At 37.9% G+C, this 26,459-nt stretch overlaps 1 protein-coding gene across 5 annotated transcripts; it reads left to right on the top strand.

The window, feature by feature from the left end:
- Positions 1–231: 231 nt before the first annotated feature.
- Positions 232–26,459, top strand: LOC115234643 (lateral signaling target protein 2 homolog). 5 transcript variants are annotated; one of them, XM_029805859.1, is made up of 5 exons: positions 232–639; positions 2,844–4,623; positions 4,999–5,260; positions 8,360–8,667; positions 22,012–26,459. In XM_029805859.1, the coding sequence occupies exons 2-5, from the start codon at positions 4,185–4,187 to the stop codon at positions 22,089–22,091; spliced, it is 1,089 nt and encodes a 362-aa protein (XP_029661719.1). In that variant the 5' UTR covers positions 232–639; positions 2,844–4,184; the 3' UTR covers positions 22,092–26,459. The 5 variants fall into 5 exon arrangements, with proteins under 5 accessions (XP_029661719.1, XP_029661717.1, XP_029661718.1 ...); XM_029805857.1 differs by having other exon boundaries at positions 2,493–4,623; XM_029805858.1 differs by having other exon boundaries at positions 232–679; positions 2,800–4,623.

Here is a 26,459-nt window from a genome sequence, read left to right as displayed (position 1 = left end):
AACTCGTCATCGGACTAACTTACACGAAGATTTATATTTCGAAGACGTTGAAACTGGCACATTTGCGTGCAGAATAAAACGAAGAAATGAGGAATTCGAAAGATAAACATCTCGGTTCGTTGGCACCCTTAGAAGGGTCCCAGCTTCGGCTGAGAAGGAGGGAGAAGACTCGTCCGTCCCTCGGTGTGACGACGGCGCCGACGTCGTCGGTGGTGCTGGTAATGGTGGTGGCGGCGTCGGCAGGAAGGGGTAGGGCTGAAAGCAACCCTGCCAGAACGGCTACCTGCCCGCCGCCAACCCTGTCCGCGACGCTTCCCCAGTACTCGGGCGATCGCTAACAAGACCGCGCACGCGACATCCTACCGTCGGGGTTGCGCGCTACCGCGTCTTGTATGCGTGTGCGTGCATGCGTGTATCTGTCGCGAGTGCACTACTCGGGGCAGCGGCATGCCGAGAGCGTTGCCGAACACAGTGGCAGCCAGCAACGTGGGATTAGCGTGACGTAACCCCGCGTGGCACGCTAATCGCTCAATCAACCCTCGTCGCGAGAGGTGCTTGAAAGCGTCACGATCTCTTGTGCTGGGCGTAGGAGACCTAGCCGGGCCTCCCGGCCAGCATCTCCGCGAGATATGGAATTATGTAGGGTCAGGCTAAATGAGTACAAGAGGGTGCGCGAGTAGTGAGTAGTACATGAACGGAATTAATGCGGAGCGGCAAGTAGTTGTGTCCGTGTATGTGCGTGTGTATGTGACAACAAGTAGTTTCACGTTCACGTGATGCCGAGAGAGATTTGTTATAATCTATCTTAGTTTCAGGCTCTTTGTCTCTCCATTGGTTGCATATATGTATCTTTGTTTTTCTCTCCTCTCCGCGGTATAAAATAATCCTCTTCTCTTTCCGAAAAAAAAAAAAATTAACAGATTAAGCAGACTCTTGCTCGTGACGTTTTCATTGTGTGATCTGAGCTCATCATTTCTTCGTCTACTCTATTTTGACTATAATTTGCCTTTCCCTTAAAGGTAAACATACTCTCGGAAATTATTTTGTAAAAAAAACATATCAAAGATAAAAAAAGAGTAATTTGTATTTACGATATCTCATTTTTTAAAAGAAAAAGAGAGAGAGAGAGAGAGAGAGAGAGAGAGAGAGCTCTGCATCACCTTTCTTATTCCATCTTTCTTTTTATTTATACGTTTATTTACCCCCTAGTGTACGCTTTGTTTCGGCGCTTCTTCCTGCTTGCGAGATACCATGTGCACTTTCGAGATAGCTTCATTTCCGTCCCTTATCCCCTAGAGAAACACGAGAAAAATTCGTCGGTCGTGTTTGGGATCCGCGAAAAAATCGTTCAAAGAATTGAGGGCGACGTAAGCAGATTGGATGCTGTGTAATCACGGTGAATAAATTAGGACAATGTTCGGAGATAGCTGCGGGGTAGTTTGAAGCCCGTACTGGGCCGTGCTCGATATCTCGAGCCTGACCCGCGATACGGACAAAGTCACAGAATCATCGGGTGGCTCAAAGCGCGGGACGGTCTCTGCGTAGCCCAGTATTCTTGCCACATACACACACAGTATCGAGTGGATTTTATGGTCAATCGGCCGCCAAAGCGTATTGATGTATATCGAATGCGCTAGCCGACCGAGCTATGCAGGTGCTCTGACGTTAGAGCAATCGAGCCTAGAGCGGTGACGCTCGTCATCGAGCTACTCTTTACTTACTCAATCTCTTTATCGCATTTCACGAACGGGAGAGTGATTTATTATCCTATTTAGAGATTCAATAGATACGGTGATTTTTTTTAAGACACTAAAGGATTGTCTATAAAATCTTGTTTCTATCTTAGTAAAACTGGAAATGTATGATAGAATCTCACGTTTATAACGTTATATTTAAAAGAGACATTCTTTCTTAAAAAATTTCAGATATTATATATTATATATTTCAATATTTTTTAATTGGTTGCGCTATTACACAACAAAGATTTTTTATTTTTATTTTAGTACCTGCACGTGCAATATCTTGTAAACTTACGATATCTCGATGTATATATGGATTATTTAATAATATAATTATCGTTATAACATAATAATGCAATTTATCGAAATCAGTGATAAAATAAGATTCAGTTATTTATCGTTTGTTGAGAATATTCTTCGAACATTCTTTGACACCATCCAGATAAAATTAAAAAATTGCAATATTCAAGGCTATTTAAAGTATTCAAGAAACTGAATGTTATGAGATGCAAAAATTTAGGCGTTTGACAATATCAGTATAATCCCCGATAATTTTCGATATCTCGTCTTGAAGTCCGACAATTTTAATGTTTCACAATATTAAAATATAAAAATCTTCGATTTAACAATAAGTTGTCATTCTTTGGCTATCGCGCCATTCACAGATTTCGAAAATCAAGAATGTCGGTGTTGAATATTTTTAATCTCGATTAATTGAAACAATTCTCTCTGACGAATCATATCATGTTCTAGCCTGGCATGGCTGCGTACTTCGACCGTCCTTCGCATTGCGTCGCACGACAGAACGGGGTCATTAGTTACGCGGATGGTCGAAAAGGGTCGAGCAAAATCGCTCGGACAGAAGCGAACGACGTAATTCTGATTTCGTTTCGAGGCTACGCGCACCGAGACGGGTCGATCCATCATTGTTACCGTTCTACTCGACACCTTGACGACATAGATCGATCCGATCGACCTAACCGCGTTACGAACGTGATTTCGTGTTTACAAAACATGAGATACACGGAATCTCTACGAGGAGTCATGCGTTACTGAATAGAATACTCCTGGACGTTTAAAAAACTTCAACTTTTTTTTCGCAAGTCCTCGAGACACTGGCAATCGATTCTGAAATTGTTCACAAACGATCTGGAGCTTGCGATTTTTCGTCGCATTAACTGTATCCATTAAAAGAACAGTCACGATATCACTGTGATAGAAATTTTGATGGGACACTAAGCGATACCGTAAAGTAACACCGGCAAGAAATATCGGGTTACGAGTGCTTTTGTATGATGCAGCGTACATGTGCGGTAAGGTAAAGTGAATCCTATTAATCATCTCGTAAAGCGGATACTTGTGAAATTTGCATATGATGGAAACGCAAGCACCGGCCAAGCCGCTGGAAGATATTTACGGCAACCGTGGAAGATCATCCGTTTCGTCGAGCACGGCGAATCATCTGATATTTGCTATCAGATAATGCTGGGCCATCATCGATAATGGAGCGATAATCCGGCTAAGATTCGCATCGCGAAGCTGACCGTTGCAGTCAAGAACGGTCCATCGAACACCGATTAGTTCACGGAAGACGGAACGAACCCAGATTTTTTCCTGACTGAAGTAATGCTCGGAAGGGCTATAATTGGACGTATAATTATATTTGTGGCAATCTTTAATGCTACGATTTTGGATCCGGGAAAAAGCAGTTGCCCAAATTGGAATAAATAAAGAGTTATCATATTTCATCTCTCTTGCCAATCGTTAATAAGCAATTAGCAGTAAGTAAACAAGATCGAGTCAGATACTGCCGGCAAGTACTTGTATAATACTTATTTAAATATCAAGACGCTTATATATGAATTGCGTACTATATTTGACATGTGAGAGGAATTAAGAGAAAAATCTTTTCTGCTCGCGAAAACACAAAATTGCTCTTGCGTCGGTGAAAAAATATACAGAAGAAAAGTATTTCCTGTAGTAGCCATTGGTGCAAAAAGCATCGACTGCTAATGCGGACGAATTGGCAAGGAACATTGACGACCAGCTTTTATGTGGCTTGTAGCTGTTGCTGTTACGAGGGAAGAAGATCGTTAGCAGCGTCGTCCGGAAATCCTGCGAAAGATTAATGAACGGTGTGGTTAACGGTACGGCTACGTCGTGACGATAATAGCCGCATTAGAATCTGCGGAAAATTCTTTCTCTCTTTCCGGTCCGGCGGTGGTGATTCGAGTAGCCGGCTTGATGTTGTCGCGCTTCCTGCAGGAGCTGTCATCAGCGGACAACAGGAACGCCGTCGCAGAGAAACGAAAGGCCGACGGTTTGTGATCGTTTCGACAGCGGGCCGATCGTTCCCGCGTCACAACCGATCGCGACAGCGTACCGATCGTCACAATAGCTGCCGATGAGGGTAATGTGACGAAGGCGGTGAGGGCAGGTGAAGAGATGACGGTGACGGTGACGCCGTCGACTTCCGACGTCGCCGACAAGGCAGTGTCGACGGACGATGGCGGCAGCGGCGGTATGGAAGTGGCGCGTCTCGAGGCCGTCCTCGCCGCCCTGGTGGAAACAAAGGTGGAAGCGATGAAGGCATCGTCGACGCTGAGCCGACGTTCCGGTAGCGCACCCGCCAGTCCGCGCCGACCTAGATTGACCTCGACCTCGACGGCCTCCTCCTCATTGAACCATCACCACCACCACCATCATCATCATCATCATCATCATCAGCAGCATCACTCGCAGCAACAGCAGCAGCAGCATCTGCACAATAAGAAAAAAGGCCAGCATCACCGCCATCGTCGTAAACGTCACGATTCCGCACCCTGTGGGAGCGATTATCTCAACAATATGATGGATCATCATTCTCAGCATAAGTTATCTAACGGTAAGTCAAAAATTATTATTCTGGCATATTTATTAATCTGGATAAATGTTAAAGTAGTCTTTCTCGATCCACCACAAACTTATGAAGGCGTTTCTTCAAAGAAAGAGAAAATTTTTAATAAATTTAATACTTAAAAATTTTTAATATTTCTAAATAATTATCAGATTTATTTTATATAATCTTTTAAATATAATTCGAGTTAATTTAGAAATTATCTACATTTAAATTCTACAATAAAATTAAAGCAAAATTTGTTTCAATTTGTATCAATTCTTTTTTTCTCAGCACATAGAAATAATCGGAATATTTCTGCATCGTTAAATATTGGACAAGACTAAATGATATTTGCTAATTGTACTTTTTTTTATTTCTTAGGAAAGGAACGGAGAAAAGCCTCCGAAAGTCCTAGAAGTCCTCGAAAGAAGCGCAGGCATTCGAGAAGCCCAAATGTTCTTCAAGGTGTCGTTCAAGACGTTCACACCGGTCTCGATTCGCGCTTCGAGTTGCTCGGTATTGACGGCGACCAAGATGTGGCTCTAATAAACTTCGAAAGGGCCAAGGAAGTCCTCGGCGACTCCTGCGAATATCCACGGCTGCACCGAAGTGCCTGCTACTTTTCCCAAAGCGCAGCTCAATTGTGAGTACTTTTTTTTAGTTAAATGCACTTTTAAAAGTCTCGACGATAACAATGTCGAAAAGGCAAACTTTGATGCAGATTTTGTAGAAACTGATATAAAACCAAGTTATTTTCTCAACGTTGAAAATTAAAACATTGCGACGAATGTCTTCGTTGATAAACCGACTTTAAGTCCCATTAAAATTGTATTATTTTCTCTTTATTTTTCTCTTGCCGAAATTTAGAATGTTTCAGAAAATCTTCATATATTCCCTGACATAATTTTCTCATTTATAGTCTTGTGAAATTCGATTCTCGCGTACACGTCAGGAACGAATTCTCTGTACTGGCAAACTTTCATACGCTATCTTATCCTTTACGGGGTCGCTGAATGTTATCGTGCATCTAGTCTTTCCATATTTACTATATTCGATCGGTCAACTACGAAGAGAGAGAGAGAGAGAGGGGGGGAGAGAGAAAAAGACAGAGAGAAAGAGAATATAGTTTTGGCGTAAGCGCAGCACAACATAGTGGAACTGGGTCAGCGTAATGCGTGGTTGTGCACCTTCGTCATATGCTGTTCTCGGCAAACACGGTTTGGTGGCTGAACCACCTGGGCGACAAAGGACGAGCATCGTTGAAGCATGTAATGAAACTGCGGCCGATCGAGAGTTAGTCGATGGCGAGTAGCGATCACAAGAAGACGTCATTACGTTACCGCGTCATCCCCCCGTGTGTACTCTTCTCTTTCCTTTTTGTGGATTTGAAACAGATTCTGGAATTATATAGCCAAGACATTCGGTATTCTTTTAACGCGCGACATGAGAAAAAGAAGCCTTTTATAATTCTCTCACATTGATCAATTTAGCATCGAAATTTCGTGATCTATTATATAGCTCAGGAGATTATCTAGAAACGCTTATCAATACATTTAAAAAGAATATATTTTGTTTTGCATTGCAGATAAAAGATATTTAATTTGTTATATATGATAATAATGCGCAAGAGAGATTAAAATATAAAACATGCAATAATTTATTGAAAAAAATATAAAAAGATAATATACTTTTTCAGCTTTTGAACTTTGTTATAACGTTGTTTTGTAAATCCGGAATAATACTATCCTTCGGTTAAAAATTAGTGACTGAAACATCCTAGATATAAGTAAAGAACCGTCGGAGAACGTATCTTGACAGTTATCAAATAACTGTATTTGATATATTGTACAGACAATTTAATTAAAAGACTTTGTACGACAGAATATACAGTTGCTCGGAGCGACTGATCCAACGTCGATGTTTACTACTTGATTTGGTTTGTGCCCGATATAGCTAAATCCACTCTACTATATTGATTTAATTTCTCTTTATCGTACGTTTTCTTTTAATCGAATATGCTATCGCCGTAAGTAGAAGCTTCTATCTATAACTTTTTCGCGTTTTCCGATAGCCGTTACAAATGTATTTTAAACATATTTTTATAACGTATATGGAAATTAACTTTAACAAATAATTGCGGAATGACGAAATCGTATATTCATAACCCGAAAAACATAATTTTTCTTAACAAATGCGCCAACAATGTGCAAACGACGATAGTCGACGTGAATGGATGTGTTGGCCATTGTCCGACCTCACGCTGGCTGCTATCACTAGCTCGAATTCGAGCCCTGTACAATGCCCGGCGCGACACCTCGGTTATCGTTTTTCCACTTTTCCGTCCTATTCTAGCAGCGTTTTCTAAAATTATACTCAAAGAGCACGTGACACACGGCCTTCGTGTGTGTGACGTAGATAGTGCAACGATTGTTCTTCGTTCAGCTCGATATCGGGGTCTACTTCTCGTTGAGTGTTGTGAACGTATATCGAATTACTGGCCCGCTTTTCACGTTACCGAGTTCGGATATATGATAGCTAACTAAAACTGAACAATTTTTATCATAAATTTATCACGCATCTTGTTTAATATTCCATTTTTTTTTAAATTTATATCGTAGTGTGAAATTTTATGTTTTTATCATATACTATTCTATCATATACTCTTTATTTTTATCAAAATAGTTTTTAACCATCTTTTGTCGAATATTTTCTCTATTTAATATCAGAAATTTATTCATAGTCTAAAATTTTATAATATTGAACTATTATGTCTAATTAAAACTTTAATTTCAAATTTTAGCTTTAGAGATTCGGATAATCATCAAAGTAATCGTACGCAAAAATATAAGTCCCTATCTTTAATTATTTACGCATTTTTAGTTTCTTAGAGTTGCGGAATTAGGTTCATTTTTTGTCAATTTTTGCTTTCTTCATGTTGTTCAGCTTCTTACTTCCATTGGGCGATCGAAAATGGGATAACATTTCTAATTCTAAGGGTTGATGTGAAAGTAGTATGCGGAAGTACATAACAATGGATCGGCCTTTCAGTCACCGTCATCCGCGTACGGCAAACAGCAAGTTCTCATATTTCATGAACAATGCAGGTACCATCATGATCGATACTCGTTCGTTGTTCATCTTTCGTCGAGTCTTCACAATTAATGTCGATGTCTAGGAATGTGCTAGAGATATTTTTCGTCGTTTGATTCGCAAACAAATGTATAATATAGATTTTAATTAATGACCATCGGCAACTTGAGATATCTTATTCAAAATATGAATACGTAGTCTCGATAAATGGATAGTTTAAGATGAGACAGAGCTAATTTCGATTTTTATGTAAAAAATCTCTTTCTTAAAAGCACTTGAGTGTTTTTAAGAAAAAATATTTCTATTTGTTTTCTATTATTAGATACAAGTCGATCTTAAAAATACAAAAATCTATTTCTAAGATTTTGAAGAAAATATGTATGTGTGAAATGTATAAATAAAATGTTATTTTTCAAGTTAAATTAAACGCCAGATGCGCAGGATTATTGACATATTTCATATCCGAAACGATACTGATCAAGTAACGTTTGATAAGCTATAACAATAACATTGTGGAAACAATAGCTTGATATTACCTATGCAATGGATTTCGAACGTCCTTTCAAAATCAATTTTTACTTTTTAAGTTTCACTCGAAACTCTGAAACGAATTAAAAAAAAAAAATTATCTCTTTGTTCTTGCCTTTTCCAGAAAAATTCATTACGATGACGACGACTATGTGGCGTTGAACGTAGCCGACGAGCTGGAGGAAGAAGAGACCCTGAGCGGTCCGGAAAAGGTGGATGAGCCTCAGGGAAGATATCACCGACCACGAAGAAAGCGCAAACGTAAACGGCGCAAAATCGATTCCGTCGGTCCGGACGAGGAGCTTGTCGATCCCGAGGAACTCCCTCCTCGTGCACGATGGACGATCGTCGCGACCGCTTGTCTTCTACTCGCCATGTCCCTGCTCTTGGTCGGTGTCACGCTGCGAATGGCTCCTATAATCGACGACATGGGTAAGTCAATCGCATAATCAACACTTTCGTTTTTAATCAAACGGCGTATTCATTGCTTCGTCGAGATGCTTTGGCGAGATTTAAAATAAAAATTTACACTTTTTTTTTTAATTTGATATCGTTAAATATATTTTTCTAGTTACTTGTTATCGATACCATTTTTTCAATTAAATTTACGAAAAAGAATCTTGAAAGATAGAACGTTCAGCGTGCTCGATAAACGCGTTTACTCATCGGTGATTGTATTAGAACGCGATAAAGCGCGGGATTTATTACCCGCGGAATGGCTTTTTTACGGGCGGAGAGCTACATAAAAGTTGACTCGATGCGTACGAAAATAGTAGCTAAATAGTAGCACGGATTTATACGTTTGAGAACGTGGGAGAAAATCATGTCGAATTACCGGCGTTTAAATATGCAAGACGGTCTCGAGGGTGGTAACCTCCGGATGAAGTCGCAAGGCATTAATGATTTAATACGTCTTTACTGTGCAAATCCAGGAAACGATATTGTCGCTTGAGCAGATCCGATTAATTACATTGCCAAGTTTTCATAAACTGAGAAAGATTTCATTAATTCTCTTATAATCTTCCATTAGAAATTTCATAAAACTCCTCTCTACCTTCTTTCTCCTACACTGTTATTAAATCTGCAGAAGATTTCTCATTATCGGACTGATATCTGTACTTATTCAATAAGACTTCAAAACTCTAAGTATGTATATATACTTTCAAAATAATTAAGGATTATCTTGAACGGTTCTATAAAAAGTGAAGTAAATAATTAGAAATGTGCTCTACTAATTATTTCAAGTAGTATATTTTCTTATTTATGTGTTTGAAGTCACAAATTTTGTATATATACTTTCAAAATAATTAAGGATTATCTTGAACGGTTCTATAAAAAGTGAAGTAAATAATTAGAAATGTGCTCTACTAATTATTTCAAGTAGTATATTTTCTTATTTATGTGTTTGAAATCATAAATTTTCTATTAAAATATCGAAATGTAGTTTTAGTGCATAAAATATTGCTGACTTAATATTTTAATTGAATTGATATTTTCTATTGTATGAAATAATATAAAGATTTCGGGTTATGGTAATTGTCAGGTTGATTCTAATGCGATAATGGTTTAATAAGCGTATTGTTAACAGTTTCGTGGTAAACGTCGACGTTTCCTTCCTGGTAGCCACGAAATCACGTTTCCTCGTATATATCGAGGAGTGAGCTGGTTCTCTAAACCGAGTAGCGGAGGGGTTGTGTACAGAGGTTTTCGCCAATTAGCCGGTAGAATTACCCGCGGTGACGACCAACGTCGCTTCTGTGAGTGCCATATCTGACAGTGTCAGACACCACTATCTCGGATATATATTCCGTAAAGCGCGCAAAATGTGCACGTATATGCACGAACACGTTCGTTTCGTTCCACTGGCAGAAACGAGTCGTATGCAGCGTGCGAGGTCGAGGGCGCTCCGCGTCTCTAAATTAAAGACGCGCGTCTGCGAATCCTCCAGTCAGCCGTCGGATTTCCGCAGCTGAGCCACCTTAAAGCCAGCACTCGTCGACCGGAGAAAAGCTCGCTTTCGGCGAGCTGAGAGTGTTACGTGCAAGTGTTACGCGCGCGCCAGCAGTGTGTTTTTCTTCCCCGTGTCGTTCTTGTCGATCGAGTATCGAGGATCAGAATGTTATCCTGCGACGAACGCGATTTCAACCCCGTTCGTCGGTCACCTTCCGATTGAAAGCGCTACGTGAGAAATGGAATTAAAGTTTTAGCGAGCTTTCACATTTCCGACGCCCGCATTTCTCCGACGCGATGTGAAACTGTTGGAGCGATTTCTATTGGAGTTAACTCTCATTTCTCCTCGAGGGGAAACAATTTCCTGGATATCTGTGCTCGGAAGCAGTAAGGCAAAAGTAAAACCGCGCTTTCGCGCAAAAACACTGGCGAGAAAAGCAACTTCAAATGCGATTTTAACGCTTCGAGATTTTAAAGATCGTTAACGACCGTTATATTGCTATTAATCCATCTGTTATGCGAGTAAAGAAATATATCCTATTGAGATTAGTACAGATCATCATTATCAAAATAGAATACTCAAAATTTTCCTCTGGGAAATAATATTTGTCTTTAGTATCCCAGAAAAATTTATTGCTACGGTGATTTTCACATATTAATTATTTGTCGTATAATATTTTTCGAGTTTGTTTAATATTGTTTACTTTTATATTAAAATTTAGTTTGGTAGCCGTGAGCGATATTCGTTTCCGATAGAATACGTCAAAGTGTGAATGACGTTATATAAATACACCAACGCGCGCGAAATCAACAAGTCAGAGTCGATACTCGAACTTATACGGTTAGGCGATATTCTGTCGAGAGATTCACGGAAGCGAATGTCATCGCTTGCGGCAGGTTGCGGAAGCGTTGCGGTACTATTGATCCAAGAAGATGAAATTGTTAATCTCTCGTCTGATGATTATTCGCTATGCAAACGTTTGATAATATTTAATTTGGCCTGAAGCTAATAAATTTCCAGAAATAAAACGCGATATAGACTGACTATAATCGTGCGCGAGATTATTTTTTCGACGCTCCGAGCATCGTGCTCGGACAAAGCTTTGTGAAAATTGAAGTGTGAATTTGTGTATTATATATTTTTCCTCATAATTTGTGTTTTTAAAATTTAAGCAATTTCAAAATTTGTTTCTCTGTGAACGTATAATTATATCGGACAAGACATAAATTACGAATTGTGTCGTATTTACATTGAAATCAAGAATCTAATGAATTGAGATTTTAAAATTGCTTACATTTCGCATTGCTTATATATAATTAATTGAGCATTTATTGATTATTTGTAAACTACCTGGTTTTAATGTACGAGATATTATTTTGTGCCTGAGCGCGGAATTTGTTTGCAAAATTGCTACCGTATCGATCTGCATCAGATGCGACGTTCCGTAACATCAATCTTTTATGTCAACGTCAGTATATGAAATTTTAAATATTTTCAATTATCAATATTGTTTTCTCATCGTTGTATCTTGTTTTAAGTTAAGTAGAATAATAAAATTAGTATTCTTTATAAGAGATAAATTTAATATATTAATACTAGATTGCTAACAGCGATGTGACAGGTGAAGCCAGGGCAGCCATTTACAATTGGGCAGAATATAAGCAGGCTGTTAATCGATACTTATTTTTGAAGGGAAAGCTACAATATTAATATAAAAGTTTTGTACATATTTAATATCAAAGTTATATTAAATATTGCAGCTTTTTCCTCAAAAATAAGTATCGATTGACAGCCTGCTTATATTGTGCCCAATTGTAAATGGCTGCCTATCACATCGTTGTCAGCAGTTTAGATATAATATACAATAGAAATCTGTGATATTAATTAATTATATCTAGCTAATTATACTTTTAAATTTCTTTTTTTAAAGGTCTCTAAAATATCTAATTCAATTCTTTTAAAGTGTCCTACACATTTATTTCGAATTTAATGTATACATTTTATATAATTGTTTCGTCGAGATAGAAAGAAGATGAATTAATTCAATTGAGTCTCAAGCCAAACTTGTTTCGACGCACTCAAAAAAATGTCTTGCTGATATAGGTTGATTTCTAGGTGTCACAACAAAAATTTATCGCTATTTTTTGTATCTGTTAGAATATTGTCTGTTACATATAGAATTTATAGCAGCAACATTCTAATAATATCTTCTAGAAAATTTAGGTCCCATTGCCAAATGTTAATCACTGCATTGGATAAATATGAGTTTCGATACTACAGCTAGAACGATCTTTGTGAGAAATATAACTGCCAATTATAACTGCAGCATCGAAAAATTGAGAGAAATTGTTTAAAAGAGCTAGATAGATTGAGCGCGTTATACAAATATGTTAGACGTGAGGATTATATATTCATTTGTTTCTTGCCGCTAATTTTTTCTGTATACCACAGCCAAACTTTATAACAAGTATGATTGGCCTTAACATGGATAGGCGCCACAGAAAAACATTCTTTCTAAATTTCACAAACAGTTCAGATATAAATTCTGTCTCTGTCACTTAGATTGATTAAATGCGAAACATATGCGATATCACAGTATTTGCTAATCATTTATGTACCTCAGTTAATTTTGCGCACCCAGAAAATTTTTGCTGTAGTTGCAAAACCACTTTTTTGAGTGCGGCCGCGAATCTGAGGGGACGTTTAAGCGAAAGATAACTCTCTCCGATGTCTTTAGTTGTGACGTCTTTACGGCAAAATTACCGAGTATGCATCGTATCGATCTTAAATTTGCAAGACGCTTTCCTGCGCCCGAATTGCACAGGAGGTGTCTCGTTTTGGCACTTTATGGCATCGTGTTTACATCGTGCTGCGCTCACAGCGAAATTAGGTCAAGCCAAAACACGCAGTTGATTTTCACTACCGTTCGATTTTGACGTTGCACGTCATTAAAGGGTACGGATATAGACTGATCGTCATTGCTGACATTTGGTTACACCCACAACTGCCGCAGTCGATTCATTACGATCATTTCCACGTCAATAACGATCATTTCGCGCGTACTGGATCGAGTGATCAATCAATTAGCGGTCTTTAATTATTTCCAATGAGCAATTGTACGTTGAAGCCTTTGAGTCAATGTTCGAGCTGAAGCTCATAATCCAGATTTATGCGGTTCCCAAATTTGAAATTCCACAGAAATACGCCGGCTTTTCAACCAAATAACTTTCCGCTGGAAAGTTTTCATTTATTTATTTCTTTTTTGTATAATCTCTCTCCCTTCTGTGTGCATATGTTAAAGCCGGCAGGTGATGCGACTCTAAAGCGCTAACGTTGCATTTTACAACGAGCTCTCGTGTAAAATAGCGCTACAAAATACGTGCATTTTTTATTATACTGTCACGAAGGGGAAAAGGTGAAATGGCAAAACCAGCTGTGTAAAAATTTTAAATAGTGCCTATTTCACGAGGTCATAATACCTCAGCAATATCGTAAAGTAGTGTGTATCGATCTTATGCAGTTAGGAGATGACATCTACCGTACGAATTATACGTGTCCAGTATCTGCATAATTCTGGGTTGCGTCAATTCACGCCACTACATCGTCTCGCATAATCAGATGACATTTGCGTGTTGCAGATTGTCATAAACGCGAAACGCGTTTAACGCATTATGAAATTAACACAACTGCCGTTATTGTTTCTGAAACGCTGGCCATTTGTATTTTGGCAATCAAGTATTTCATGGATATTTGTTCGGGGCAATCATGGAATTATTTTAAATCCCCACACAATTCTTACTTACATATATATTTTATATGTGTGTGTGCTTGTTTTATATATATTTTTTTTATTAGAAAATTAAGTATTACGAAAGTAAATTTTAAATTTCTATGCAATTTAATTAGTTTGTCACATTTATTCTGTGAAGTTCTAGAAGATTATAAGAAAAAGTGAATTATATTGCAGTTTAATTGTGATTTAAAAATATATAATTCTTATTTCGCAGATGATCAATTTTATTCTGCGTCAAAATCTGGGTTTTAATTTAACGACTCTCTCGCTGTATCTGTAATATAGGATAATCCATTTTGCATTTGAAAAGTGAAATTCAATGCGCGAGCATTATATACGCGTGTCTGTGTGTATCTGCTCACATTATTATATTACTTTGCAAAATCAGGTTCGACTTCTATATATTGCATCTCTTGATTGGACTTATGGATTGCAGGTACGAACGCATTACAATTTACGGAATAAAATCTCTAAAGTGAATCTGTTTTTGAACGTGCATTTTTCTGACCAGCGTCAAAAAGTAAATCCGTGAAGACATTTCAGAATTTAATTTCGTTTGCGTTACCGTGAATTAAAAATATTAGGTCATAAATACTATCGTCGTAATTTGAAAGCTTTCGTGTTCTAGCGCTCCCCAGCGAGCGTTGGAATTTTTTAAAATGCTACGCGAAGAGGTATATCCGGTATATGAAAATTTCATTTACAAGAAACTAGCTGAGTCTTACATGCCGCAGTGGCGCCATTAGAATAATGCGATTTATATATGCGTATCACTTGGCAGCACCGGTGTCGACAAGTAGTATAATTTTTCTTTTGCAGAATGTAATTTTTTACGTACACACATATCGCATACACCTATTAACAGATCTTATTTTATATGTTTCGTATTCTGATATCATAGCGAGGACTTTGCGAAATCAGGGTCAATTTCTTCAGAGCCAGTCGATTTTTTCACCTTTTTATTTGTTTATTATATTAAAAAGAAAAAGGAGAATAAGTGATATCTCACGTTTTTGGCAACTTACGCAGTATCAATAGTAGTTACATAAATAGTCCATTAAGCAAACCAGAGATTCGGAGACAACGCTACTTTACACTTTGCCAGTTTATGATCGATCTGTGCAATAAATTGGAACGTGACAACTCGATAGCTCATTGCCTTGTTGTGTGCGCGCTACTTGTATTTGAGACGAAACTGTGAGACGAAGACGCAATATATCATCATAAAACGGATATAATGGTTTTTGTTTCAAAATATGTAATTGAAAGGAAAAGTGATCTGTTAAATTTATTGCAAGAAGTATCAAAGTATGTAATCTTTTTGCCACAATTTCGATGAAAGAACTGTGAATAGTGATTCTCATTTGTCTTTATCGTCTTTTCTCAAGGTAGAAGGTTAATAATCGTAAAACGCTGGCGGAGAATTTTATTGGTAATGGTATTGCGCATTAACGTCAATAGCAATCGTGATTTTCGATCGTTACTAAAGTAACGGCGAAACGTTACTCCTACGGAATTGCATTCTCGATTAATTTCGAGAAGTTGAGACTTGGGCCGAATTTAGATGGGATAGTGTTTTTTGTAACTGGTCAATAAAGTAAATAGTAATTGGCATTATAAATTTTGAATTTAGAAGCAAAACTAAAAATTTTTATTTGCTCAGATGAAACTTGCTAAGATGTTCCGAAATATATCAATTGAATGTATAAATTCAAATTAAATTTAGTAAAAATAAGACGTAAATTCTTAATGCTTATTTTTATATAGTTTTCATTAAAAAAAAACACATATTGCAGTTACATAAAATTACGGCAATTTTTCAATTGTAAAGCTTCAATTTACTTTACTTTTCTTACTTTAATTCATAGATCTTGTTTTCTTGATTTTACCGATGTAAATATATTTAAACCTGATAATTTTAGACTTATCCCTTCTGCTTCGCGGGAAAGGAAATACTGACGTCCGATGCGTATAGTCGTCACGCCATTTTCCATCCTTGTTCCGTTCTCTCAATGCTTTCGCACAGTTAAACTTGATATCTTGTATTCTCATCTCCATTCGACCGCGCGTAAGCGTGAGTTGATGCTGCGAGTGAGAGGGCAGTTTCATCTCCAACGACGGCTATCTCGCTGTCCGATCGTAAATCTATCATTCTACTGCTATGGTTAGTTTATTCGGATACTCTTGGTTCGAGATTCGAAACGATTTTTCTTCAGCGTATTTATCTCTATTTTGATGATATATTTTTCGCACAGAATCAGACTTGTGCTCTCTTTAGTATGTAAGGAAATTACTTTAAACATTAAAGCCTCGAGAGAAAGTTACTTTACTGATCGCTCTTTTGAGATTTATGAAGCTCAGAAAAACGTGCACATTTTATATCTGGATGACTTACTTAAATGAATATTTTTTTTAATATAAAATTCTTGTTTTATACGAACATAAACACGCAATGTTAAAATAAGACTGCGCAAAATAATTGTATATCTCTTGCCATTTTCGTTTGTAAAAAGAGTACAACGTTTATTTTCGTACTAGTTTTAATGGGATACAATTTCAGTTATAATATTTTCTTCAATAATTAAACAGAAACGTTGCAAAAAATGAGCTAGTGCTGCAACAATTACGACGATTAAGATAAAATATTGCTCAGGAAATTTTAACATTTCTTATGCGTTTCAGTTAATATCCATAGTTTTAAAAGCATTTTTCTCGCAGCAATTTTTTCGCGAATTGCAATATGAGCGAGTCCCATTTATTTGGATAGGAATCACTTCTTTCAGAATACTCTCGCTCCAGTTCGCGAGCTCCAAATATTAGTCTCCGGTTATTGCACCATACTATAGAAAGCCAGCTGAGCTCGGATTATTCATATGTTTCTCATTTGAAAATTGTAAGAATCCAAAGATATTAAGGGTAGATCGTGCCTGAAATAGAGATTGTATCCATATCTCTTTTCTCTCTTTTCCTTTCTCGCGATTAATATTTTATTAAAAATATAAATCTATCTAAAAATAATATCTTATTATATTGTGTGTGCTATTAACAACATTAATAAATCATATCCACAGTTGATAGATGCAATCTCAAAAATTGAAAGGAATATGTTTTCAATATAGATTTTAACATTTTATATTAATCTTTGAAACATTTTTTTTTGTCATTGCGTTAAGATTACGATCAAATTATTAATGATTTCTATAAGTTATATGCGAATCTTATTCATTAATCCCGTAAAAGCTAAATTGCACGTTAATTAATCAAGAATATTATCTTACTGCGTATATACGATTCTTGGCTGTATTCCGGATGGCCATGAAATTAATCGGCAATTTATCTTCTTTCTGCATTGATTCAATATTTTTTTATGTTAAAATCATTTAGGTAAGATTGGCACGATTTCAAATTAAAGATCAAGTTTGATACTCGTCGCCATCACAAGCTGAATAACGTTAAATTATATTGATCATATTGATTTTATAATTTTAAAAGATATATTTGTTTTATATACTAATATAAAAAGAGAGAGTGTTTATATATAATATATTAATAAGTAATAACACATAACTTAAGAAAAATTGACTGTACCATTAAATCTAATTTTCCAACTGCACATTTATATTTCTCGATATAAATTTTATATTGAATCATTCTTAAAGAATATTGTAGATTTTTAATAAAATATTTATTTTATATAGACGCGTTTTGTTATATATTTTGTTTTGCTATAAGTATACTTTAAAAATACAATGTTTTATTATATTTTAAGCTTCTTGCGCTGAATTTATGAAACATTCTCTATATGTAGTTTCTTTATAATAATTCGTATGGATTTGATCGATAGATATAAGAATGTGGCTGGAACATTAATGGAAGATAACTACGTGAATGTGCACAGCATCCACAGTTCCAGTGACAGCTTGTGAACGCTTGTGTCACCTGTTACACCCGTCATTCGCTTCTTCGTGCTTTCGTGATATCCTGGCTGCTATTACGTTCTCTAGGCCGTCGAGAGAGATGCTAACATTCGGTAACCGGAATGAGAGCACCATCGATTATCGATGTCAGCCGTTGCGCGAGGAAAATACGAATCACAATTGAAAATTCAGCGCGCGCGGAATGCCGGAGCCAATTTCGAACGATCCGTGAAATGTTCGCGGTCGCATTGATGACACATGGCACGAAAAAAAATCCGGCCAGATATGACGAATAAAGTGAAACGATGCGTTTACGGGCTCGCGAAGCGAGCAAGGATAATTTATCATATATCGCAGAAATTTTACGGTAGTCGGATACGTCGATAAATCTTTATCCTCCGACCTCACGGAACGCGGGACTTTTATCCGATTATGTAGTCAATCAACGCGGGGATCTCGAAGCTTGTTGTCGCGCACAACAAAAGAAATCCGTCGATACCATTACACTTAATTTCCGTTTCCGAATGCCAATTTCCCAATCCATAATCGCGCGGGTATCGAACGCGGTGAATAACCGCGATGTCCGTGTTTAAGGGCACTTCGCCGTACGGATAATTCGCTTGATCGGTGGTTTCTCCGCTCTGTGATAGATTTCGTTCCTAACGGAGGGAGAAAAATCAACGGTTCCCGCCATCGATACCGCCGTTATCCATCCATCTTGCCAAGCGAGCCGTCGATGGTCCATCGAATTCACTTCGCGATGGGACTTTGTCAAGAAACGGGCGATTGATCACCGTCTTTGGGCGTTTTACCCGCCGATGACGATATTGAAGTAATCTCAGCCGCTGCCGTGGGTGGTGAAGTTCTCTAAATATTTGGCCGAGTATATTTATCGGCATGCATGCGTGAGAATGTGTGCGCGTACGGTCCGTATGCCGGATACACGCGGGATTTGCGTACGCGTCGACGGATTTCGGCCGCGGGGTAAGGAGACACGAGAAACGGATTGGCGGCCCGCTAGATCCCTCGATCGCTAAAAATACGCGTCGCAATAAACTCAAGGGTGACGTCCACCACGCGTATCGACGGCGACGTTTTTAGCCGTCTCTCTTCCTCTCTTTGAATTTTTGTGTTTTCTTCTCACCGATCCACCATTCCCCAAGATTACGTTCCGCAATGTTTACGCCATTACTCGCTACCATAAACTTGGGATAATTTCATCAACGGCACCCATATTCGAAAAAATAAACAGTGAGGGAAATAAAACGTTAAAATAAGCAACGAGGGAAATGAAAATTTTTCGGCAACATCGCATATCTAATTGTAGGGGTAAGGCCACTTTTAATGGCTCTTTTTCTAACTCGTGACTTCGTTCCATCACTTGAGATGTTTGGTATATTTTGGTCCAAGCGATAACAGTTATAAAGGATTAACGCGCAGTGCTTATTGCATCAACGTTTACTTTTCTATAGGGTTTATTATGATAAGACAACTGCACACACACACACACACACACACACACACACACACACACGCGCAACGTAACATTATGTCAAGGATAATTAATAATAACATCATGTCTTCAAGTTCAAAGTCCTTGAAAACAAGGCCAAGTATATTATTCTCGTTGTCCGCATTATAGTTGCGTGATTTAATCAACTTACTGAATATTATCAGATTTTTTTCGACGTTTTTGAGTCATTGTTAAATTTATAATACAATAGTTGCTAGCAATCTCAATATTTACTTTGAATTTCAGCGACAAAATTTGAATATATCTGATATTATTTATAATAAATATTACCAATTTTTTATAAGAGAAAATTTAATTCTTAGGCAAATTGTTTTAAAAAGATATTTAAAAGAACGAATTATTTTAAATCATAGATAAATTTATGCACACATAATAGATGTACATATAATAGATCTTTTTAGATTTATATATTTTATATAAAATCTTTTCACATAGTAAAATTCTAGAGAGGTAAGATGGCTAATTTGGCGGCGAATATAACATGAGGCATTCTATAAATTTCTCATGCATGAGGAGCACTTATGGCGTTCTTGTAAGAATATTCGTACGTTGCTGACGTTCATGGAAGACGGCGTGGCCTCTTTGAGCTCGTTGCGGTATCGTGGTCGCGATTAAACGCGAAAGCGCACACAAGAGAGTGCTCTATCCTGTCTATGGTGAACTCGTGAAAATAGTAGTAGATCTACTTTAATCATCCTCTACGACGCGATATAAATAGCCTTACAGTTATTTATCACCTACTCTCCATAAAAATCTTTTCCCGCCAGCAACGAAGATACGATAAAAGTTTTAGTCGAGGCCGATTTACATTATTCCGAGTGATAATTATCTTCGAATTGATAACTGCGCATTTTGCAATAGCGAATCTTCGATTTTATAGCGATGAAGTGATGGATCACACGATCCGTGAAGACGCGATACGCATCATTGATAATACGATAAAGTGCAGATCGGTCATACGTATTTTGTAAGTGTTAAAATTATAATTTCCGTGGAAAAAAAGGACTTGTCCTTCATGGTAGACTGCAACGTCAAATAAATGTAAAAACAATTTATATTAAAATTATAATTTTAACGATGAAAAATAGTCTGGACTTTTCGACGTGTTCTCAAGACCATTAATTCACCCGCCATGGACATTAATCATCGAGACGATCGAAATCGACGACCGAGCGAGAGGATAATTCTCTACGTGGACGATTTCGCGACAGCAACCGGTCAAGACTTGTCGCCGGAATTCCGTGCTGAGGATGTTTATATCTTGTCTACCGAACCGGATGGTCCGCGAATGAGTCATCGTTCCAGTCTGTATCCACTCGATAGTTCGGGTTTCCATTTGGATGATCGTTCCACCCTTTATCCCTTAAATTCTGGCGAGAGATCGCCTTCTTCTAATCTGCTATACTCGCAGTCGAGCACCCCTAGACGCTCCAAATGCAATTTAGATGTCGATCAGAGGTCCAGCAGACGCTCCAGCACACAGTCGAGTCGCTCGAGGACGAACAGCTATAGCAGACCGACTCCTTTAGGTAGGAGATAATTGGAACGTAAATAAATGAAAGAGAATCTTCTATTTCTCACTACTAATCACAATAATTAGTCTCGAATAAATATCGTAACACATTGGCATTATTCTGTATTTTATCGTATTTGTGCTAAAATATCTCCTCTTGGGACTTTAAAATATAATCGGATTAAGTCAATTTGTGTTTCTTGATCATTTTGTGACGTCGTTGCTCGAATGCATTAAAGATACATAAGATATATCGCATTTAGCCTTGAAGCATTCAAAAGTGATTATCGCTTCTATCGATCAATTCCTGTGGGCGTGAGAAAAAGCGCTTTAACATTAATACACGACGACGACGTGAAACTTCAGGGGATGATAGAAGAGCCAGTGTTAGCAAGAAAACCAGGCCACGGAGGGCAAGTACCGCTACTTCACGAAAGGATTCCGTTCGCCCCACAAAGATGGACGTCAAGCAGACGCAGAAGATAATAGAGGATGCTCATCAACTTGAGCAGACGAGGCGTCATCGGCGAATCGCCATGATCGTTCTGGGGATTTTTATCTTTCTTCTGACGGCTTCGATACTGGTGGTGGTGATCACCTTGACGCACAGCACTTTCCTGAGTCCTGTGGCAGGCTCGAAGGAGCTGGCCAAGCACAGAGCGCAACGTAAATCATGATTTTTGAAAGCTTTTGAACACTAACTCCAAATCACATGAAACATACATCCGTTAGATTACTGAAACTATTCATAATCGCAGATTATAATTTTCTTTGTTCGTCGTCATCAAGTTTGACGATATTCCTTTTTAACTATTTTAAAAGTTGTTTGAATAATTTAAATCTTCACTGTTCTTTATTTATGAGCGATAAAGTTAATCGCATCGCCAAAGTTAAGAAAAATCTATCTCGACGCGAGAAGAAAGTAACATAAATCTACATTTTGTTCGCTCCATCTCGAAAACGGGCGCGTGCGATGGTGATGTTGTATTATACACTTGTGTAAAGATATGCATTTTTAAGTATGTGTGTGTGTTTGACGTTTACTTACCGACGCTATTATTGTTTCAGTACGGAAGGAGAACGAGGAACTGCTAAACTCCCTGAACAGGGACATTTCCGTGCCTGAGAACGTTACGGCGCCGCCCTAAAGCGGAGTGTTGAAAACGGAAGTGCATCGCTTGTCTGTCACTCACGATTTGCTTCAGCCACATGTGACAGGATGATGTCCTCATCTCGCGAGGCGGTAACTTCACGACGGCAGACAGCATCGTCGAGGATCAACGTTGTTTCGTTTTACGAAGTGCGAAACATCTGGGCGATTCAGGGGAGAAATCTCAAGACAAATGGTGAGAAAGATTGGCAGTTTTGGCGTATTCATCTCTTCAGCAAATCTCATCGGATCGATAGCACGCTGATTAGGTGTATCGCAGTTTTAATATGACGCTTCAAATATGACGCGTCTTTGTATACGACGCCGCGGTAAGATTGTTGCAAAGTATTCGCGAAAAATCCGATCGCGATATTCGATATATTATATTGTACTGTTGTATTGTTGCCGCATGTAGAAATGGTGTGTGTATATATATATATATATACACATACACCGTATATCGTATCAATGCAGACTATGTGCCCTCGATTCCAGAAGGCTGCGCCAATAAGAGCTCACTTCGATCAGACCGGCGTTCAATCTGAATTATTGGTAAAGTTCGGCGCCAAATTAAATTACTTAGCAGTAACATTTTTATCTGGATGAATACGTTTCACAAAACACAATTGGAATTGGAAATTTCTAGCGAAACCGTAATTAATCGTATATTATCCGATAATTGTTTGGCGCACATAATTATTATTCAACATACTCGGTCGTAATAATATCGTACGCATTAAATAGTAAAACATATGTTTCGCAAAGTGTCTGATCTGCGTTGAAAGCGAGTCATAATTCTTTAAGATCGCAATATTTGGTGAGAGCTCGCGTAGTTTGAGAAATTCAATTTGACGATAAATCGCGTACCGAAAGCCAACAACGAAAGAACGATAAGATAAGTGACACGTAAGAAAATTTGGTGTCATAGACGTAGCATCTGGTCATTCGTCCGTCAGCGAAGGAATTGACGTGTACATGAGACCTCCCTTCTATACACTTCGAGTACGATTGGATGTATGTACGTGGCCCGAATCGGGTACACGTGAGTATCGATCTGTGTCATCAACACGCGAATACGGGCTTCATACGTCACGGATTCGCGAGAAATCGTGTCGCAGGACAAAAACGCGACATAGAGTGTAACTCCTTTTGTGCTTTTTTATACGTCTTCCAGGACGCGAGAAAAGACATAAACTCGATAAAGGGGGATTCTCAGTCACTGATTCTTTAGCGTCGACGACGTTTGTGATGTTCTCGCGAATGTAGAAAGCTGTACATAAAAGAACGTTTGTTATTAACATTATCGTTTGTAGTTACACGTCGAGAGGGTAGTCGAGATAAGGGCCAAATTGTTGTTGTCAATTTGTAAGATAAACTGTCGTAGAAGACGTTCGTTGAGATCGTGCGCGATACAGGAGAAGAAAGGAGAGACAGAGCGCACGATCAGTTATTAAAGTATGTGTGTTTACGTGTGATCGTGCATATGTGCATTGTTGTATGTATAAAAGTATAGTTTACGCTTCGCACGAAACGGCCAAACTATTTTTATTCGTTTCACTTTGCTGTTCTCGGTGCAATTTCCAATTTTGCTTTGTGACTAATTGCTTACAGTTTTATCGAATGCTTTTCGTTACGAGTAATGGCGATTCAGCAAGAACTTTTTCCGATACGTATAGGTATTTTGAAATCTCTTTTCACATAGAAAATATTTGTTGAACTTATGAATCTTGTACTTCGTGATTAAGCAATATACATAATTGCGATAGTGCGAGACGCGCTGCGTTCCACAAATTTATTTAATTCTGTGTGTGTATAAGAAAAAAGTGTCTATTATTTTTATAAAAAAGCATATTATCGCTACTCACAGTTAGAGATTTGAATTTTTTATATCATAAAGCTTATTCCGTTACATTCGTGATCGAAATTATTTTAATTTGATATATCAGATTAAATTTAATATTAAAATCGCTAAAACCGATGACATTTCATGACACTGAAAAGGTCACGTTGATATATAGATAAAAGAAACTATAACGCGTGGTGTATAGATACCGTTTATGCTTAACGGATACAATCTGGCTTACGCTGAAAAATATAACCGACACGTTTCGCAACAAAAGCTCCCTGTGGTACGACAATGTCGAACTTTGATATCGCTTAAGATCAGAAGAAATAAAAGTTTCGCGAAAATCGTATTCGTTCAGAAAAGATTTTCTCGCGTATCGCCCGATACGATAAAATTATATTGTTCAGACCGATATACGAACATTATTCTTTCTTAGAACTGTGACATTTATTACATTTTACATTTTCGAAACGCACGAAGCGCATCGGAACACAAATGCAGCGTTTGCTATTTTATATATGTAACTTTCTTCTCTGTATCTTTATTTTTCTCTCTATATAAAATATTGGGATGAGTGTGTGATATAATTAATCTTATAATTAGGGTATCGTTTTTGAGGAATTGGACTACAGTCTCGAATCTCTGCGAGTTTGCTAGCGGTTGCTACAGAAAGACCTTTTTTATCCGAGATAACGTACGATAGCATGCTATAAATACTGTTGGGATTTATGCGTGTACACACGTATAGTGACCAGTCCCTAATGCCGTTTCCGCGACGTAAAATTACGCAACGCGTAGAATAACAGACGCTTACGAACGAGGCAAATTAGAATTTTTATGATTACTTGTTATCCGACTCTCGTATACGTATACGTCGAATTTAAGGTATACGTCTCTGAAACACTATGCGATCGCGCGAAGGTAGATCGACCAGTAAAGATCGACAAGAAGAATTTTTCTTCGTCTCTTTCCAAAGACCAATCTCTTCTCGATTCGTCAATTTTCTCGGTGCCAGAATTAACGCATCTGCGTCGTTCCGTTTCGCTGTCTATTCTAAAGGTAACCGTCCTGAGAATTATGTTTTACTAAAAACTATTTCGCTGATCGCGTTTGAGATATCTCTTTGCTTTATCTACTTATCTACGAGAATGACAGGATGGACGATATAGACCGATCGATCGCACTGATCGCACGCTCGATGATTGTTCATCGTCGAAGAAGAAAAACGATCGGTTTTGATAAGTACGTCTGCGTCGCACAATCAATCGGCAAACGTAATCGCCGATCTCTCGCGATATGTATCGCATAAGAACATATAAGTTAGAATTTAACGATAATCAGTCTTTCGGGCGAACATCGGGCCTTTTTTTCTAGTTAAGATTATTGGCACTGGAGATCGTTACCTTACGGAGACGCAACCGATATCGCTGATAAATTTGTTAACGTAGTCTTAAAGCAACTCTCATGGCCGTAGATCTCTCGCTGGAATATTTCGGCTATAGTTTTCAGCCGCCAATCGATCTGGCGATGAAAAAAACAAAACGCAATAAATCGCTACGTTGCGCGTAGACAACCCTTTTCTATGAGAATATATTTCTCTTTTCTATCTGTAATTAGTAATTTTTAGGAGCACTTGTAGAAAAAGCGTTGTATAGCGTACGATTCTTTTCCGCTATGCCTTTTTCTCAAGACGACTTTTCGTCTTCGTTTTTGCTTAAAAATTGCTTGGAGATCACTTGGCCTAACGCGAGATATTTGAATTTAAAAAGCGAGCTAATAAATAGTTTAGAGCTCTCGTGGCTGCCTGATAGTCTCGAAGAAATCTCACGAGGGCGAATCGAGTTCGACGAGTGTTTGAGCATATAGTGACATTAAAAGCTTTTAAGGGCATAAGCACAGAGAGAGAAAGAGAAAGTAAAATATATATATATATATGCGCTCGTCACGTTTTTATTTCTTACGACACTATAATCCTACCGAGGAAAATACAATCGCGCGGACTTGGCATTGCATAACAAAACTCTCTTCTTTTTTTAAGATTACATTGTAATTAAAATTTAAGCTCCAGATATGAGATGCATGTGCCAAACCTGTGCGTGTATGTTACTATGTACACTTTAGATTTCCTTCGACAATTATAGTGCCGATGTGAGTACGATCGCTTGTGTGTGCGTTTTTACGAAAGAAGAACGAGCATTTCCTCGTCGAGAGAACACAGCGTAGTTCGTTACGAGAACGACAAGCTTAACTCGGGAATAAGATCGCTCTCTGATCGTCGATTACACGGAATTGTCAAGCAAAATGGCTTATTTGTTGTATTGCCTTCGATTCCATCTTTTCATTTATAGCAATGATAACGCACTGAGGCGATATAATATGATTGACAGAAAGACGTTTTTACTATAAAAAAAAGATAAGGCACAAAAGATAAAATGTACAAAATTTTAACTTCAAAGTTTATCTTTAAAATGCGATTAAGGAGTTTAATATAATATGATTATTAAAATTGTATGAGAAGAA

Source organism: Formica exsecta, unplaced genomic scaffold (assembly GCF_003651465.1).
Source record: "Formica exsecta isolate Colony F162 unplaced genomic scaffold, ASM365146v1 scaffold201, whole genome shotgun sequence".
In the NCBI taxonomy this organism is placed as follows: domain Eukaryota; kingdom Metazoa; phylum Arthropoda; class Insecta; order Hymenoptera; family Formicidae; genus Formica; species Formica exsecta.
The sequence above is the reverse complement of the archived record's forward strand: the minus strand, read 5'-3'. Positions and strand labels throughout refer to the sequence as shown.

Excerpts from the sequence above, each read along its gene's own strand:
- LOC115234643 (XM_029805859.1), top strand. The coding sequence starts at position 4,185 with ATGACGGTGACGGTGACGCCGTCGACTTCCGACGTCGCCGACAAGGCA. Across the intron at positions 4,624-4,998 it reads TCAGCATAAGTTATCTAACG|GAAAGGAACGGAGAAAAGCC; the intron begins GTAAGTCAAAAA and ends TTTATTTCTTAG. Across the intron at positions 8,668-22,011 it reads TCCTATAATCGACGACATGG|TACGGAAGGAGAACGAGGAA; the intron begins GTAAGTCAATCG and ends TTATTGTTTCAG.